At 40.1% G+C, this 19,431-nt stretch overlaps 1 protein-coding gene across 1 annotated transcript in view; it reads left to right on the top strand.

Moving 5' to 3' along the window:
* The window catches only part of LOC142009614 (dynein axonemal heavy chain 5-like), a 254,663-nt gene that overhangs the window by 113,912 nt on the left and 121,320 nt on the right, over positions 1–19,431 (top strand). The window contains exons 44-50 of the mRNA XM_074987917.1: positions 5,478–5,612; positions 7,132–7,321; positions 10,029–10,246; positions 11,751–12,062; positions 17,176–17,265; positions 17,362–17,598; positions 18,100–18,267. Coding sequence (XP_074844018.1) covers positions 5,478–5,612; positions 7,132–7,321; positions 10,029–10,246; positions 11,751–12,062; positions 17,176–17,265; positions 17,362–17,598; positions 18,100–18,267 — 1,350 coding nt within the window. The remainder of the gene's footprint in view (positions 1–5,477; positions 5,613–7,131; positions 7,322–10,028; positions 10,247–11,750; positions 12,063–17,175; positions 17,266–17,361; positions 17,599–18,099; positions 18,268–19,431) is intronic.

The raw sequence follows: 19,431 nt of genomic DNA, 5'->3' as shown, positions 1-19,431 counted from the left end.
TTTGAGGTAACTAGGCAGTATTTTCTGTAGCGACATCTTCCAGAAACTGAGGAGAAAGGGCTTTACTGTGTCAGAGGGAGTTGTGGAGTCAGAGGACTTACCTCAGAGAAACCCTGTGCTGAGTATGGATTTGTCACAAGGTTTAGGAATATTGTGTGTCTGCATCATTTCCTGGGCCAGCAACACAGTTGTCTGCAGAGATATTGTACTAGATGTGGTTTGGCCTGTTTCCCCAGGGTCAGTTTCAGTTGGGTGTTGTATTGGATTTTTTCCCCTTGTTTGAATGGATTATCTGTGTTGCTTCTGTTAGTTTCTGAGCTGAACATATTTCTCCCCACCATACTAGGAGGTACATTTACAGATATTAGGACTAGGGAGTCATATGCGGAAGAATATTTAATTCCCCTCTAATATTTTGCTAGGAGATTACCATACCTTGATGATAATGTGATAAGTGATAATATGTTCTGTATCCTCATGAGGGGTCTGATACTTTCTGTTAATCAGCAGTTGATTTCATCTGTGTCCTAGGTGACAGTTCCCCATTCACTGCCTGTGTCCTGTTTGTGGTAGCTGTGAGGTCTGAGGGTATGTCTACATTATGCAGCTTTTGGCAACAAGTCTGTGTTGACACATCCCTGTTGCTAAAAGTCAGAGTGTGTGAATGTTGTTTGTCAGCACTTTTGCGAACAAAATACTTCAACCTCGCCCCCAGGCGCCCTTTGCTTTGTTGGCAGGACAACGCTCTTGCTGACAAAACAGTGTTCACACTTGCTGGGGCAAATGTTTTTGTCATTCGGGAGAGGTGGGAGGGAGTTAAACATCTGTGAACGACATAAGTTTTTTCAATCAATTTCAAGTGTAGACATAGCTCCAGTTCCTCACGCTGTGGATGGGTGGGGGTGGTCTCTGTGGGACAGTGACTTCATGTGTGTATGCCTAGTTGATTGATGACTCCGTTAGGCCATCGGTATCTACCTTTATCTGAGAGAACTGCTGGCCACTGGAGAGGTTTGCTCCAATCTGTCCCTGTGTTGTAGTTCTTGGAAGTGCCACCATCTTCCTGCTCATTACAGTGTGACAGCTTGTCCTGCCTGTACATGACACTCTCCTTCTCTACCAACCTGATCGTTCCAGATGAAGTGATGGATGGACTTGAAGGGCATGCTGGGGCTCCTATGCACTATTTGCTTTAGATAGGGGAATAACAACTTCTCTGGATGAACATAGCCAGGTTTTATCCACTCTCTATCAGGGGCTCATATACCTATACATCTACTAAAGTGATATATGCCGTCATGTGCCAGCAATGCCCCTCTGCCATATATGTTGGACAAACCAGACAGTCTTTGTGCAAAGGATAAATGGACATAAATCCAACATCAGGAGCTGGAGTACACATAAACCTGTAAGGGAACGTTTTAATCTCCCTGGACATTCAATAATGGATGTAAGTAGCCATTCTTCTACAAAGGCCATGTCTGCACCATGAAAATAGCTTTGAAGTTGCACATCTACATACACCCTACTTCGAAATTAAACTTCGAAGTAGGGCACTATTCCATTCCTGGGAATGGAGTAAGAACTTCGAAGCTGGGCTCCCTGACTTCAAAGTTAACTTTGAAGTGAGGGAAAATGCATGTAGACTCTCTGCTGGCTACTTCGAAGTAATGCCTAACTTCAAAGTTAACTTGGAAGTTAGTTCCTAGTGTAGACGCACCCAAAAGCAATTTTACCACAAGGTTACAGAAGGAGACATCTGAATCGGAATTTATTTGTAAATTTGACATGTTTAACCTGGGTCTGAACAGAGCTGTTATGCATTACAAGGGCAATTTCCCCACCTGTGATAGTTGCAGGACTGGGACACATCCTACTTAATTTGCTTCATTAACTGGTCCTAGTATTGACAGGTAACTTATTTTTTCTCTTCCTTCTGCCGCTCCTTCCCTTCACCCCCTGCCCACTATATAAACCCTGGATTCTTTTTTTGCATTACATTTATCTGAGGAAGTGGGTTTTACCCACAAAAGCTCATGACTTAGTTTGTTACTCTCTAAGCTACAGCAGGACTGCTTGTTATACCTCTTGCAGTCTACCTGTAGTAAGCCTAGCACAAGTGTATACTGGGAGAGCACTGGCTAGTGTGACAGCTGTGTAGATAATTGACTCACCAGAACTGTGCATCTGTATTATTCCCACTGGCAAATTCCTGAGTAACCAGTGTGGGACTACAGCCATCCTGTGACGATGTATGATTATGTGACTGGATAGCTCATCATCCAAAAGTCCAAAGCTGACAGTGAAGAGTTGTAAAAGGATCTCACTTGACCAAGTGACTAAATGGCAGGTGAAATTCAATGTTGATAAGTGCAAAGTAAAGCATATTGGAAAACATAATCCCATTTAAATACACAAAATGATGGGGTCTAAATTAGCTGTTACCTCTCAAGAAGCAGGTCTTGGAATCAGGAGTACTGCTCTGAAAATATCTGCTTAGTGTGCAACATTAGTCAAAAATGCTAACAGAGTGTTAGGAAAGGAAATTATAATAATAATGCCACTATATAAATGCATGGTGCACGCACATCTTGAATAATGCATGCAGTTCTGGTCACTCTATCTTAGAAATGGTATATTAGAATTGGAAAAAGTGCAGAGGAGGGCAACAAAAGTAATTAGGGGCATGGAACAGATTCCATATGAGGCGAGATTAAAAAGACTGGGACTGCTCATCTTAGAAAAGAGAAGATTAAGGGAGGGTATGATAGAGTTCTGTGGAATCATGAACAGTACTGAGAGTGTGAAAAGGAAACATTATTTAGCCTTTCACGTAATAAAAGCAGGAGACGATCACCCAATGAAATGAGAAGGCCTCGGGCTTTCCACAAACATAAAGAAGTATTCTTCAGGCAATGCAGACTGTGTGTGGAACTCATTGCCAGGAGACGTTTTAAAGACAAAAAATACAACTAAGTTCAGAAAATAATTAGGGAAGTTCATGGCACAAAGGTCCATCAGTGGCTCTTAGGGCTCCAATCCCATGTCCTGTGTGTCCATAAATTTCCAACTGCCTGGTTCCATTCATTGCCTTTGAAACATCTGGCCCCTGTTGGAAGAGAAGATGGGGGCTAGATGGACTGTTGGGCTGACCCCACATGACCATTCATAAGATATTATGATCCACCCAGAATAGTAATGGAAGCCTGATGCCAGCTGAAAATGTGAGAATTCCAGCTGTGCAATGCAACATACAGCAGTTGCTTCTGAGCCATGGAAAGTCCCAACATGCCGAATTTAAAGTACAGAAAAGCTATTTTAGGTACCCCTAATTTTTCTCTCTGTACATCCTGTTCAGTCCCACTAAATACCTATTTTTGGGTGTCTATTTGTGAAAATTTCATCTTGCCTTTGCTAACTGAGGCAGTTTGATTGTTGGAGGCAAAAGCCTGGGGAACATAAATGCGGAGGTGCTAGTAGACAGTACCAGCTCCAGAAAACAGGTCCTGTGTAAACTACAGACTAAAGTTCTGTCTTTTCACGATTTTTCAGAAGGGTGTTATACAAAATTAAATCTCAGAGCTGTATATGCAAATCTCTGACTATAGATGCGAGTGACTGCTGCTGGTCAGCCTCAGTGAGAGAACAATAGAATGAATTAGTGAACAAACGTAATATATCCACAAATATTTGCAAGTAGTACTTGCAATATATTTTGAGTAACTTCTAAAGGAAACCTATTAGGTAGTAAATCTGTTTATGTTCTTCATACATAGCATGACTATATTTTCCTATGCTGAATAAGGGACAACGGGTAAAATTACTCATATTCAAATGAGTTCAATGACAATCAGAACTCTGTAATGCAAAACTCAACTGAACATCCAGTTGACTAAGCCCCTGTTAAAACAAAATACTGTGGAGTTGGACTTATTTGCTTTATCTTTAAAGTTTTATGGTTTACATGGGAAGACTCTCCCCTTACCCTTCTCTCACGCAGAGATGATGGCTAAATGACTGACCCTCCCACCCCCATGTTCCTCACCTTCTGTGACTGGCAGGGTCCCCAAGACAGACCTACCTCCCCGGTATGTGGCACCATGTCTTCCTGAGGCGATATGGGGGGCATGCAGGGTCACATGCCCCTCCAGATTTCTGCCAAGGTTCATACCAGAATTTGGCCAACAGCAGCATTTCCTCACTGTGCGGGAGGGAGGGGACAAGAGCTGCTTCCAGCTGAAGGGGAGGGTGGAGAAGGAAGGATACCCTGGCCAGTATCCTTGCAGAACTGATCCCTCTCCTTCCCCTTCCTCCCAGTGGCTGGAAACAGTTCGTCCCTTACTGCCCTCATTGTGCTGAAAGGTAGCTAACACCTCCAGCCTGTGGTTGGCCAGTGACATAACGCAGCCACTCCCTGTCCCTTGGCTACAGCTGAGCAGGAAGGGGTCAAAACCTCATGATGCATTGGGGTTGTGTATCAGTACCCAGCTTCTTTTTGCCTGTCTTTGCTGGGTTGACATTTACAGGTAAATGTGTACTTCCTTTCCCCTGTAATAATAGTAAAATGGTAATAATTTGCCATTCTGTATCACATTTAATCTGAAATTCAGGGAGTGAGCATTTGTAACTGCAGTGTTGGTACTGCTGAATACTTTATTGCAGAGCGAAGGCGTGTCAGCATGCTTTGTAGAAGATTGGGTCAGGTCTGCTTTCCCTGGAGAGCCAAGATTATTTGGCAGCTTGTGAGAGCAACGCTGTTCTGCCTTAAATTAGCTACGTAGGAGAGTTATTTCAGCCTATCCCTAAAGTAACTCCAGTTTACTTCACAGCAGTTTAAAGCACGTGATATAAGACACATGAATATCCAGAACTGTGAAGCAAAGGAGGAAATGAGTCATTTGCATGAACTCTCAACACTTCTGTGGCTGCAAGGCTGAATCTTTGGATGAAGAGAAGTCCTTCAATCACAGACCATTGTTTTCCTTTCACTAGCTCATTGTACAGTAAAGCAGGACCCAAAAATTTCAGCTACTCGCACAGCTGAGAAGCTTGCAAATACCGCCAGTATCAGTCCCAAAATGAGGCCATAAAAAATCTGAACACTCACTCCTGAGTCTGTTTGGTAGAATCTACCTATTTTAGAGGACTCCAGGAAGGACATGGGTATTTTTATTTACTGTGCTATATATGTGTCACATTCTGGACGTGACACAGTGTGTTAAAATTGATCTTTGATTTCATCTGCTGTCACTTTGTGTTTTGTTTTCTTACAGTTGTAATTTTGTAATTAGGGATACAACAAAGAAAATTATTATAGACTCTGACACTAATACAACTTTTACTCTTGTTGTGAGGATGAGGAACTGTGAAACTTTATTGAAAGGCTGTGTTTAAAAGTCATTTCATTTTCAGCCTTTGTCGTGATTCTCAAGTGCGTAATCTCTGCAGTACTAATTGTGTTCATGCTTTGTTTTAAGGTTCACTATGACTTTGGATTACGAAATATTTTATCTGTTTTAAGAACTCTTGGAGCAGTAAAAAGATCCAATCCCAATGAGCCGGAGAGAACAGTAGTGATGAGAGTTCTACGGGACATGAACCTCTCCAAGCTGGTATCGTAATGGTGGCTGCCTTCACAAAGTGCTTTTTCAAACTAGGAAATGAAGTGTATTGTCAACAGTTGGCTCCGTCCTTTTGCAGTGATACTGCTGCTCTTTTAATGTTTGGTGCTGGGGTATCCCAAGGGCGGGCAGGGCCTGGGGCAAGCCCCCGCCACGTATCCCCAGCTCAGGAACCCTGACCCCAGGCAACCCCCTGTGCCACAGACCCTGCCCCCTTCCCATTCCTTCCCCACCCTGACCCCCGCCTCAAACAGCCTGACTGGGGATTACCTGGAACAGCACATGGTGGTAAGCAGCAGCAGCAATAGGGGAGAAGTGGGGCTCAGTGGGTTGCGAGGCCACAGTGGAGCAGAGCAGGCTGCCACTTGCACCACACGGCGAATGTGGCAGGCGGGAGGGGGGGCCCAGGGAGGTGACACCCAGCTGCTGCCACTCTCTGCCCCAGCTGCCTGCACCCTGCCCCAGGTAATCCTCTCCCCTCTCATCCATATGGCATCTGGGGAGACTGCTGGAGAGCTTCCAAAAGCGTGGGGCCTGGGGTAGCCGCCCCACCACATCCTATTGACGGGACTGCTCTGGGCGGGACAGCTGGGGTTTGGTGCATCAGACTGATGGTACACTGAATTCATTTTTTTTCTTTTTATGAAGAGAAGGTAACTTTCTCTCTCCCCTTCCACCTAGCCCCCTTCCCCAAATAAAAAGAGTCAGAGACTTGAAGTAAAGAAATAATAAGAAATCCTATTGAATCTTAGAGGAAAATCTAGCCTGATCTTCAGATTACTTTTATATGGAATTGAAAGCAGAGCAAACAAAATAGAAGAAGTGAAAGAGTACTTTGAATAAACATTTCATCTTTTATTTTAAATCCGTATTAATCCAGAATTTACACTAATACTTGGTAGTCAGCCCTTTCAAACATCATAACAACCAGAATGACTTACAGGGAGTGGCCTGTTTTGAAACAGCGGACAAATACTTACCCATTCTATTCTCTCGTACACCTCCCCTTTTCTATCCAAAGAGTTCGTTGGTGGTTTTCCCCCCATTTTTCTGTAACTGGAAGATTATTTTGCATATAACCTCTGCTGAAGTACACAAAGTCCAGATTCACAATTAACTGTCCATTTAGCTAATTCATGCACATTTTTTTAAAGCAAAATCCAGATTTTAATGATTTACAAAGGAAAACTTTAAGGGAAGTAGTAATGGAAAACCTAGCCTGTTTGTCTAAATGACTAGTGGAAGGAGAGATTTAAAAGAATTGTACTAAAATTTAAGCATACACATAAGCTTTTAGTGCATAATTAGTTTAGAAATTTCTACCTATGCTTAAATTGCTTGAAAATCATTTTAATAGCATACATCCACCCAGAAAGTTCGTGTTATAGAAAATGTATCCATTTTACTACTGTCATTTAAGTAACATATTCTTGCAGATTGTTTGTAAATTCATTAATATCTAATTTCAAGGAATAAATATTGAGGTTTTTCCCTACTTTTTAATTGACAGGTAGATGAAGATGAACCTTTATTTATGAGTCTGATTAATGACCTATTTCCTGGAATTGCTCTTGACAAGGTCTGGTATCCTGAGTTAGAGATGGCCATTCAGAAAGCAACGGAGGAAGCAGGGCTTGTTCATCATCCTCCATGGATTCTTAAGCTTATTCAACTGTATGAAACTCAGCAAGTCCGACATGGTTAGCATGCCAAATGAGGGGCTCCTACTTCCTTAGAGCAGTCTACATTTACTTTCTACAAATTTTAGATATTGTTCATTAATAATGTATTTTGAAATTAAACAGATGTCATTTTAAAGCCTCATATGGACTCTTGTATGTGAGCATTGTTAAGAATAAGTTTTACAGTAAACAAAGAGTCCACCTTGTCCATATAATATTGACATTTTAGCTTTTTTAGGCTATGTCTACACAGCAGCATTATTTCAGAATAAGCTATTCCAGAAGAGATTTTCTGGAGTAGCTTATTCTGAAATAACTTTGCCACTTTCTCTGGGAGCGGCATGGCAATGACCAACCCAGAAGATGCTAATGAGGCATGGATGTAAATTTCCAGCACCTCATTAGCATATGGTCACGTGATTCAGAGTCTGGAAGAAGCTCTTCTGGACACCAAAATAGCTGTGTAGAAGTGCTGCACACAAGGACCTCGTGGAAGGAAATCCTCCTTCTGGAAGCCCATCTTTCTTAAAATTTTGAGGAAGAAAGGGCTTCCAGAAGCAGGATTTCCTTCTGGGCGATTCCCATGGGCCATGCTTATACACAGCTATTTTGAAGTTCCGAAGAGCTTCTTCTGGACTCCAAATCAAGTAACCATATGCTAATGAGGCACTGGAAATTTACCTCCACGCTTCATTAGCATCTTCTGGGCTGCTTATTTCCACACCGCTTCTGGAGAAAGTGGCATGTGTGGAAACGGCCTTCGAGAATTACTTTTTATGGGCAATCAGTGTGTGGCCTTGAGAAGTGAAGTTTCTAAGGAGAATATTAAAATGCAGAGCATGTATTTTATTTACTCCCTCCATTCACACTTCTTGCCAAATGTGGAACAGCTGATTTTGTTCAATATTCTGGGAAAAAGTAAAATTCAGGCAGAAAGTAATCGTGACTCTTTTCTGTTAAAATGGAGAGATTGCAAATGAAACTGTCTCAAAAACTTAGCGGTATATAGGCATTACCCCATGCCAGGTGTAATTCCTAACACCTTTCGGACTTCAATGTTGGTCATTTCAGTTGAAGATAGAATAGAAGATGATCCACTTCATAGAAGGGTAACAAAGAAAGTAGTACTACCAGATTTACAAACAATGTGAGATTTCAAACACCAGAATTATTTAGCCTGGAACTGGGAAGAGATAAAGGGATTCTTACTAAAGTTATCAAGATTTATGAAGGGATTTGTGAAGGATGATCCTTTTTATGATTTCCCATAGCACATGAGTCAGGGATTAATAGCTTAAGTTATTATTCAGATGGTGCACTTAGAACAAATAAAAGAAGATATTTCTGCACAAGGTATATTTAAATTTGTGGTCTTTGCTGTCTCAAAAAGTCATCTAACATGATACAGCTAGTTAAACTAAAGAGCTGAATAATGTTGTGACTAATAATGGTTCTTCTTGATTCATTGGCCTAATGCAGAATGAAATTAATTATGTGGCCCATGTACTATCTCTTGGGGCAATGCCAATAATAGAGCTAGGAAACAGATCCCCAGGATCCACTGAGAGCAGAAGGCCTGCTTTCAGTGCCTCCCTATTGGGTCTGGGCTCCTGAAATTCTGGCATAGCTCCTGGCAGTACAGCTCCAATGGAAACTGTGGGATGGAAGCAGAGAGACATCTCTGGAAAGTTAAAATCACCTTCACCTGTATTAACTTTCCATGGCTAATTTTATAAAAAGGAGGGGGGACAGTACACATAGTCTTAGCTCCAACTCTTCCCAGTTCCTTCACCACTCATGGATCTTCAGATTCTGAGAGCTCTCCAAGGACCTTATATGGGGCTGGATCTTGCACAGTTCTGAGCACTTCCTACAAGATATTGGACATACATAAGTTTTCCTTTTAGAGGGAGTCAGCTCACAGCCACTTTGCATTATGTATGATTGGGTCCATAATGTTTGTCAGAAACTCTGTGCCACTAAATCCTGCCATAACTTTATGTCTTAGATTTTCAAATTCACCTATGGGATTTTGATGCACAATTTTCATTGCAATTAATGGGAAATGGTTGCCCAAATTCTAGGGTTGACTTTGAAAATCTGTCTCAATGTCCCATCTGCTTGCCACTGATGCCATTGTTTCTTGGCACATAGCTGTGTTGATTTAATATAAAGTAACTGAAGTAAGAGCAGCTATAGCCTAATTTTAATTTATTGTGTCAGAGCTCAATAGGCAACATGAGTATAAGCTGATGAAGTAACGAGCTTGTCTGTTACTAAGAAAAATATATCAAAAATGTCTTCATGGTTTATGAAAGTGTAAGGTTTTGTTCCTTGTACTCCAGGAAGACAGGCTTGGTTTTGTATACCAATTGGAATAACTCTTTCTTGTAAAAGATATTTTAAAATGATTGTGTTTGTTTTCCACCAATCAAGTGTCAGCACATATGAACATTAAAATGCAGAACTGCCAAAGGGAGGATAGACAGCCATGTTGGCTTGCCTAGCAGAATGAATCAGGCATTTATGAAAGCCTGATTAAGAAGGCCTTTAATGAAACTTTTAAAAAAATCATTTAATTCACCATCACAAAATTGGAGTGAAAAATGTCTTTTTTAAAATTTAGTTTCAGTATTTAAAAAGCAAGATTCTGATACAACTCATCATTAAATTTGGGTCTGACGTTTTGCCTTTTTATTGTGAAACAAGTTTATGTTGTTTTAAGGTATGATGACTCTGGGTCCGACTGGTGCAGGAAAGACAAAATGCATTAATATCTTGATGAAAGCAATGACAGACTGTGGGACTCCTCATAAAGAGATGAGAATGAATCCAAAGGCAATTACAGCTTCCCAGATGTTTGGTACTCTCGATGTAGCTACAAATGATTGGACAGATGGCATTTTCTCAACTTTGTGGAGAAAAACTTTGAAATCAAAGAAGGTAACTGAATATTGTGATCTGACAGTCAATAATAATATTTAATGCTGTTTCTGTAAGATATTTATTACAATGAAATATCTCACTTTCAATGCTTCATTTATGTGAAGGATTTGTTTTGATCAAACCAAATCAAATTTGAGACTAGATTTTTGGCTGTTGTTTGTGTCTGAGATATTATGAATATAAACAAGCAGGGGAGCTAACAATCTCACCAGCCCCCTGAGTAAGGTGTTGGGGACAGCTCCATGCCTCCAGAAGAAACATAATCTTGGGTAGAATGGGCTTTGTTGGGCCACCCCTCCCCAGAGACCTCACAGCCACTGGGAGTGTGACATGCAGTGCTCCAGCTTTGATTTAAAGTGCCCAGGGCTCCAGCCACCACTGGTCCTGCAGTAGCAGTAGTGGTGCAGGAGCCTCTGGCCATTCTGAGGTATTGGGCCTCTGGGAAGTCTTCACCTTTGCCTTACCCCCATCCTCAGGCCTGTACACAGTGTTCCTATGAAGAACATGCCAGAGAACACTCACCCCTCACCCAAGCAGAGACTTGAAGTTCTAGGGCTGGATCAGCGAGCTCTGTAGGGTTTTAGTTCCTCTTTTAACTGCTGTAAACCTTTAGTCCTTCTATTCTTTTCAACTCCCAATGCAAGACTTTCAGTGCTTTTGCATAGAGGCAGAGGCTTGGTCTACCCTAGGCAGTTAAGTCAATTGCAGATACAGAGATCTAACTACAGCAATAGAGTTTGTCCCGTAGACCTCCCTTGCTCCTTGCAATAGTGAGGAGTACAGGGGCTGTCTGCTGACCCCTGATAGGTCGATTTCACATGTCTCCATCAGGCACATGAAATTGAATCCCGGAAGATTGACCTGGAGTGAGTCAGTCTTCCAGGTAATGTAGATGTAGCCAGAGAGTGGGAATCAATTCCACCCATGTTTTACAGCAATGCTGCTCCAGATCTGTAACAATATCGAAGCAATGTAGTTACAGCCAGGCATGAAGGAAAAGTTGCATACTGATTTTTCCTTTCTCTTTTCTGAACTGGAGACAGTGCTGCCACAGAACCAGAACTGTTATGAGGCTTGCACTGTGTTTTATTTAGGCCTTGGAAAATGTGATATGAAAGAATTAAGCATGTTAAGGGACTGTGGGCCTGCTCCTGGTTTCTCCCTGTGTTAATGGAACTTTTTCATCTGCTTCTGTGGGAGGAGGATCTGGCCACATGGCTGTCACAGGGGAAAGCAGTACTTCTCTGTGTACATCAGCTGAAATGAACTTTTTGTCATTTTGATCAAAAGAATCTTGGGTACGACCCACAGTAGTAAAATGAGATTTCAAATTATTAGGTAAATAAGAGAAAAAGGGAAACATTATGATTAATAATAAAGCATTCAGCATTGGCTCAGATAATTCACAAGTCAATGTTTTATAAAGTAATGTGCTCTCTGAGGTGTTCAGCAAAATTGTATTTTTGATCATAGTATTTATGTTTGTACATGTGTATTTTAGGGAGAACACATATGGATAGTTCTGGATGGTCCTGTGGATGCAATATGGATTGAAAATCTAAATTCTGTGCTCGATGATAACAAGACCCTTACACTGGCGAATGGAGATCGTATTCCAATGTCCCCAAACTGCAAGATTGTTTTTGAGCCCCATAACATTGATAATGCTTCCCCAGCAACAGTATCTCGTAATGGGATGGTCTTCATGAGTTCTTCAGTGTTAGATTGGAGGCCCATTTTAAAGGCGTGGCTACAAACTCTGCCTGCTGTGCACTCTGATGTACTCTGGAGCAGCTTTAACAGTGTATTTCAGGTATTAAGGCCAATCTTGCTACAAAAATAATTAATTCTAATCTTCTTACTTAACACTTATGGGTAAATTAGCATTTTCCCCTACAATCTACTTCAGTTGTTTATCACCGTTATTTAGTAGAATAAATAACAGACATAGGCTATGTATACACTTCCCCATTCTTTGAAGGGGGCCTGGTAATCAGGGTGATAGGAGATTACTAATGAAGTGGTGTGATGCGTATGCAGCACTTCATGAGGCAAATTCTCTCCCATGGCAACTTCGAAGTGTCAAAGTTCAAAGTGCCAGCATGTTGTGTAGCTGTGGGCACTTCGAAGTGCCCGCGCTATTTTGAAGTGCCTTTACTCCTCAAAATTTTGGGCGAAAAGGCACTTCAAAGTAGTGCGGGCACTTCGAAGTGCCCGTGGCTACACAGCATGCCAGCATTTTGAAGTTTGACACTTCGAAGTTGCCGCGGGGGAGTATTTGCCTAATGAAGTGCTGCACGCGCATCACACCACTTCATCAGTAATCTCCCGTCACCCAGATTACCAGGCCCTCTTTGAAGAAGGGGGCAAATGTAGACATAGCCGTAGAGAAGAACATATTGCAGACAAAGGAAGGGTCTATAACAATTGTTTACAGTCTGAATTAAACATAATTATGTGGATAATGTAGCCAAAAACTTAAGTGGTGGGAGGGCTTTTCCCTTTATTTTTGTATTTTAGAATCTGTTGGCTGGTGAAAGTAAATTATTATTTCTGTTTGATTATTTGATGCTGCAGGCTGGCAGAATTAATTTATGATGCTTGGTGACTAGCAGTGTTTGTGGTATTTTAATTATGACCGGAGTGATCAAGAGGTTCTAAATGGGCTTTTTATTTGTTTTATATTTAAATAAACAAACTAGAAAAAGCAGGCCAAATTCATCCTTACTGAAGCTCCATTAACTTCAGTTACAGCAGAGGTGTATTTGGTCCATCAGGTATATATTCTGTAGGCATACATTTTTAAGTTAAGGTATATGTGCATGATATATTCGACATAGCACTTCCTTAGTAAATTATGTTTCAATCATACTGAATCCTAAAGGACCAGAGGGAAAACTCAGAATGTCTTTTCCTTTCATATTACAAATAGAAAATGGTATGTAACTCTCTGCAAGATATTCATGAATGAGGCAAAGACTGGGAATTTATTAATCACCAGGGATGGTCCTACACAATAATGGCTGTTTAATAGATTTACATGTAAAATATTGTCTCTGATGGTACTGAAACATAATTTTCCTTCATAAAAATTACTATTGAAAGTTAATGCTGTGTGTTCTTTTTGCCTTTGTATTTTTTTCTTAATTTCTTTAGTTGGCACTTGTAGCAGTACTGAAACTGATCTTTCCTTTCCTTTCTTACTACCTGTCTCTTTTGCCAATTCTCCTTATTCTTTTATCTTAGATATCATAGCTGTTTTTTTTTTCTCACAATTTACCATCTTCTCCATTTTTGTTGGATTCTGTAACTGAGCTTTATTGTGTTGGTCTTTGAACTGTCATTGTAAGAAAAGTTTATAAATATGACAAAAGCAATGACTAATATACTATTACATTAGCTAGAATGTTAACAAATGACTTCTCATAGAAAGACACCATTGCTTAGCTGTTAAAGCACCTGTATGGTTAACAAATGAATTCTCATAGAAATATTTAATCTTAGTTTATTTCCATTTACATTGAAACCACTTCGACATTGCATTCATTTTGCTCTAAAATGTGTTTCAAAAAGTAATGATCAGACTTAATATTTCCTGCAGTGGTAAGAAACATAACTCTTATAATAAATTTAAAAAATATGCTTCCAAAATAATGTGTGTTTGGGTCAATTTACTGCTTCTTTCCAAAAATCTTCTTTTATATGTTATGCTATATCTTGTTCTGAAAGAATAATAGCTATATTTAAAATATCCAAGCCTGAAGCCACAACAGTAATGTTAAAAAAGTATATTCTAGTATCCTGAGAGATGGAAAAGCAGTGAAATGTAAAGTGTGTTCCCTGATAAAGAAACTTGGAACTTGCCAAATGTAAACCAAAGCTCTCATACTGTCAGTTCTCCTTTCACTTTTAATGAGCTATCTTTGCCTTACCAATAATGAGGATGATGACACTGCTTTTACACATACCGATTCCATATATAGATGAATCACTTTCGTCTTAATACTTTTTTCAGTATAAAAACTGGATAAGTCAAGTATACAAGAGAACTTCATACAATAAAGTTTAGTAACAGCAGTGTTAGAGCTTCAGGTATGGGAATATTCCCATTAGCCCCAATATAGATAATCACACAGACATAAACAGCTTATAATATGTAGGTAATATGTAGAAGAACAGTGTATACAATGCTACAGAGAGAGATATATACACCAGGTACAGAAATGGTCTTCAGTTACCACTTGTACTAAACCACTTAAATCAATGCAAATTAAAATAAGTTTAGCTCTATATTAGGTGAGGGATCAAATGCAATTTTCACTGTTAGTTTACAAGGAACAATCATTTCTGTGCTTATACAACATTAAAAATCAGTATATAAGAAAAATACAAAACATGAATAAAATCTCAGGGCCAGTTCATAATCAGAAATAAGACCTGTGCAGGAGAGTTGCCTTATTCCTTTGTTTGGCACAGAAGTCCTGTCAATCTGTACTAAACCATAATGCAACAGGACTGCCAAAGTGAATATTATTATAATTCTTATCATGGTAATATTCTCTTAGAAGACCAAAATACTTTGCTATACAAGAACCACTTCACCCATCACTGAACACAACATGTGGCATGGAATTGCAGCAGCTGTTTAATAGCAAACAACAAAGGTTGACAACAGTTTAGGACAGGAAGTGAAGAAGATTATGTACAATATCAGTATGAAACTCGGAGCAAGTTATTTATTTATTTATGTTTAAAATATACGCAATTATAAAAGTTCATTTTTCTGTATAAAATGTAATATAAAGACCAAAAGAAAAGAATAAACTCACAAAAACCTATTGGCTGCATCTACACTAGCAAGTTCTTTCAAAAGATTTTTCAAAAGAAGGGAGCTCTTTCAAAAGATCTTGCGGTGCATCAAAAATGCAACAAAAAGCATTCTTTTGAAAGTAAATTGAAAAACTGTGGCACTTCTTTCGAAAGCACTCTTCCCAACGGTGGCCCTGCCTACCCCAAAATGGTGGCCGATGGATCGGTGACTGGCCAGGGTGGCCAGCTTCCAGAGGGCGATGGCCACCCTTGTCTGGAGCAGGAGCACCGGCCTCAGATAGGTGTCATGGTTTTGGAGTGCTGGGGCGAGCCAGTGGCACAGCTCCAGGAATGACCCCTTGGTCATCCTGAAGTTCTGTAGCCACTGGTCATCGCCCCAGTCCTCCAGCACCAGCTGGTACCACCAGTTGCTGCTTGTGGGGAAGCTCCACATGCCGCCAGTGAGCCAGGGGACTGGGTGGGGACGTCACGCCTTGAGGATGGCTTCCAGGAGGGTGGCTAATAGGGTGGCCACCCAGAGCAGCTAATGCATGGTGGTCAGGACCGTGGCTAGTGCACCGGCCGTGGCCTCGATGGGGAGGGAGGGCTGCTCAGGTTCCACGGGAGCCTGGGGTGCCTCCCCTACTCTTCATCAATCTGTGTGCCTGGGGACAGGTAGCTGGCCCTCCGCATGTGCAGGCCAAGGCTTGAGGTGGGGGGTCTTCAAAGGGATGACAGGCGGCCACCCCAGAAGGGCTCATCTGCCATGCAACCCTGCCTGCGGCACTTTCTGCCCCTGTACTTATAAAAGAGTTCTCTGAGTAGTGCGCTCAGGGCCTTTCAAAAGGGTGGGTCAAACCTTCAATCCCCATTTGCCTGTGTGGATGATCCGTTTCTAAAGGACAGCTTTGGACGTTCAGTTTCAAAAGCCGTCCTTTCGAAAGGGAGCTGTAGTATAGATGCAGCCTTTGAGGAAAAGTATTTCCTTTTCTCAGCTTTGAACTTGCCACACTTTAATGTAATTGCATGTCTCCTTGTTTTTGTGTTCTGAACCAGAGAAAACAGAAGCTCCTAATATATCTTCTCAATAGCATTCATATTTTCATATACTTTTTATTATTTCCTCATATTATTTTTTCAGTTCATGTAGGCCCAAATATCCAAATAAATGATAAACTTATTTCAACTATCTTCCTAGAGCTTGCAACCTACTTTCTTCCAGTGCACAGAAAGCATTTAAAATAAAGTAACAGAAATTTATTGAATAACTCTAGAAACAATAAACCCTGATTCTCCTCTCGCATCAGTTTAAACCAAAGATATCACTTCAGCTATACTAGTGAAAAACCAGCATGAGTGAGAGCAGAGTCATATTCCAGAAGTTGAGGAGTGGCACTAATGTATCTATTGCTATTGGCAAGCTTTGTGTCCTTATCTTTCAGCCCCAAAATGGCAAAAATAAATGTGCAGAACTGGTATGGAAGACTTCCAATGTAATTCAAGAACATACTCTGAATAGCTCCTTTTGAAGATTGCACTATGTAGCCCTTATGAATAATTTTACAAATGATGATAATACATCAAAACTTCATATTTAGGATGTTTAGTAGTACAGGTTGAGTCACTCTAATCTGGCACCCTCAGGACCTGACTAGTGCTGGGTGAGAGAATTTGCCGGATGACGGCAGGTCAATTTTGTTTAGCAGTATTATCAACCCTTCCACTGCTCACTAGGCTCTTAGAAGACATTTAGGGGAAAACTAAGGCTAAATAACAGGATAGAACACTGAGAGCCAGGACTGATGGTGAAAAACAAACTTTATGGGACCCCAGGAAACTTTGCCACACTCATGATAAGTGGTCATTCCATTAACTAAAATCATGCCAGATTACAGGGGTTTCTGGACAAGAGAGTTCTGAATTAGAGAGGTTCAACCTGTAGTGATTTTTTTTTTAATGTTTAAATATGAATATTTGTACTTACAGGAACTGAAGTGATACATATTTAAGGCACAGAATATAGCAACGGAACTTTTGTATTAAAATAAATCATGGCAACGATTTATGCATTTTTAAATGGGTTTCTTTATACTCTAATGTAATGTTTTCTTTTGCAGGATTTGATTGATTTTGTTTTCACTGCTGTGACACCAAAAATGCCAGTTTTAGAATGCATGTACATCAAACAAGCTATTGACCTCCTAGAGGTAGATATGACATCAGATTATCTGTTTCTTATTTTGTTATTTGTGCCTGGATGTTATTCAGAGCAGGCAATGGTTACACATTGTGTCCCTTTACAGGGTTTATTGGCAGACAGAAATGAGAAGCAGCCCAGCCAGGAGCATGTAGCTCGCTTCTTTGTTTTTGCTATAATGTGGTCAGTAGGAGCTCTTCTGGAGTTGGATGACAGAGTGAAAATGGAACGGTTCTTACAGAATCATTCTGCAACGCTGGAACTTCCAGCTGTGAATGGAGAAGAAACCATGTTTGAGTTTGGTATTAATGATTGTGGCCAGTGGGAACACTGGTCAAAGAGGGTTTGTATGCAGTGATATACTAATTTGTTCTTCTGAGTATTCCTGGTAAATGTATTTGATGAGAGAAACATTGTCTTTCACTCATTAAAATGTGTAATTTAATTTGGAATATTATGCCTAATAAATGACCCTAAGATTCTTTTTTTGAAGGAATTTTTCTTCCTGCACAAATATTTTGGGTCAGAGCTTGGGAACAGACAGTGGAAAAAGTTTGGGAGTAGAACAGAAACAAGTCTTTGTTTTCTCTAGTGCTGATCACCATAATATAATTAAGTTCCCTCTGCAAAGCCCAAAGTAGTCTCTACAATGAATAATCAGTGTGGAGGGAGTCTTGCACCATTTGGGAAATCAGGGCAGCCCCCTAAGTGAATGCTAGTGAACACTCTGCTTTCAAGAAAAAAGTCTTTCCAAACAGTATGTTTGCTTTGATGTTCACTGTATGGTGCTCTGGTGATCCTCAAGAAAATGTCTAACCTATTGTATATATTATTTCTATTTCAGGTACCTGAATATGTTTATCCCAAGGATTCAGTGCCAGAGTATACTTCCATCCTAGTTCCAAATGTAGACAATATCCGAACAGATTTTCTAATGGACACTATCATGAAGCAGGGGAAAGCTGTTCTACTTATTGGAGAGCAGGGAACAGCAAAAACAGTTATGGTTAAGGTACACAGAAAAAAAAATCCTCTCATTTTCATAGCACAGCATTGCTACAAAAATAATGGACCTGATCACATGTCTCACACTGAAATGGGCAGGTTATAAAACACACCACATTAAATTACAGCAATTTCTATTGAGATATTTTGCTCAGTACACACAAATTGTAGTTGTGAAAAGGATACGTAATAGCTATCATTTTGTTAGTTGTGGTCAAAGAATCATGACATAATCTTTATGGAAGTCCTCTTTTTTCAGATGTGGTCTTCTGATTTCTCATGAAAATATAGAGGGCTTGCTAATAAACTACCTCTGTCCTGAAGCTTTTTTTTTTTTTCGTTCCTTTAACGCCAACTTTATTTTCCACATTGCAAAGGCATGTTTCAGCAGCTAAGAAGGACAGAGATAAAAACATTTTTCTTCACTTGGAAATTTTTCAGAAGCCAAGTTCAATAGTTCTTATCTGCCTTCTTCATTTACTAATAGAAAATGACTGATCAGGGTTTGTTGTTTTTCTTTTTTAAAAAGGATAGATACTAAAAGCATTACTTTCAAAGTTCCCTCTATTGTCGTACACATGTAAAACACTCCTAATTAGTCTAATGGTCCATGTACAAATTTAATAACTTACTACATAAAAACCCCAAGTCAAGGAAGAAAGATGTCCCAAGTTATAGACAACACCAATTCACCATCTGGCTACTCTACTTACTGTGGAATGTACCTTTTAAGACCCATCTTAAAGTACTTTGTACTGATGCTGATAGCAATTAATATGTTTTCAGTTTAGCTGTTGGTGCCACTCTGCCTGCCAATATAATGTCAATTTCTATTCCTGGCACCTGTTGGGAAAACTATTTTAGCAGAATGAAAGGGAGTGTGTAGATGGTGGTCCTGATATTCTACATACTGGAATTCAGCCATATGCTAACAATAGCCAGCCTTCAGCTGCCAGTCCCCTCCCTAAAAATACTTAGATTGTTTTCTCCGGAGTCATTTATCTAAACAGAAAATAAAACAAAAATCCCCAAGGACAAAATTTTCAATGGAAAATTTCCCAATTTATTGAAAAAATTGAAAAAGTTTTGAGTGTGAATACAATGTAATGTTTATAATAGAGGCTAGTTTGAAAACCTTTACTATTGCAGTTGCTATTGGGAGCTCTACTGT

This window comes from Carettochelys insculpta, chromosome 2 (assembly GCF_033958435.1).
Source record: "Carettochelys insculpta isolate YL-2023 chromosome 2, ASM3395843v1, whole genome shotgun sequence".
Lineage (NCBI taxonomy): Eukaryota > Metazoa > Chordata > Testudines > Carettochelyidae > Carettochelys > Carettochelys insculpta.
This window is presented reverse-complemented; position numbering and strand designations above follow the sequence as displayed.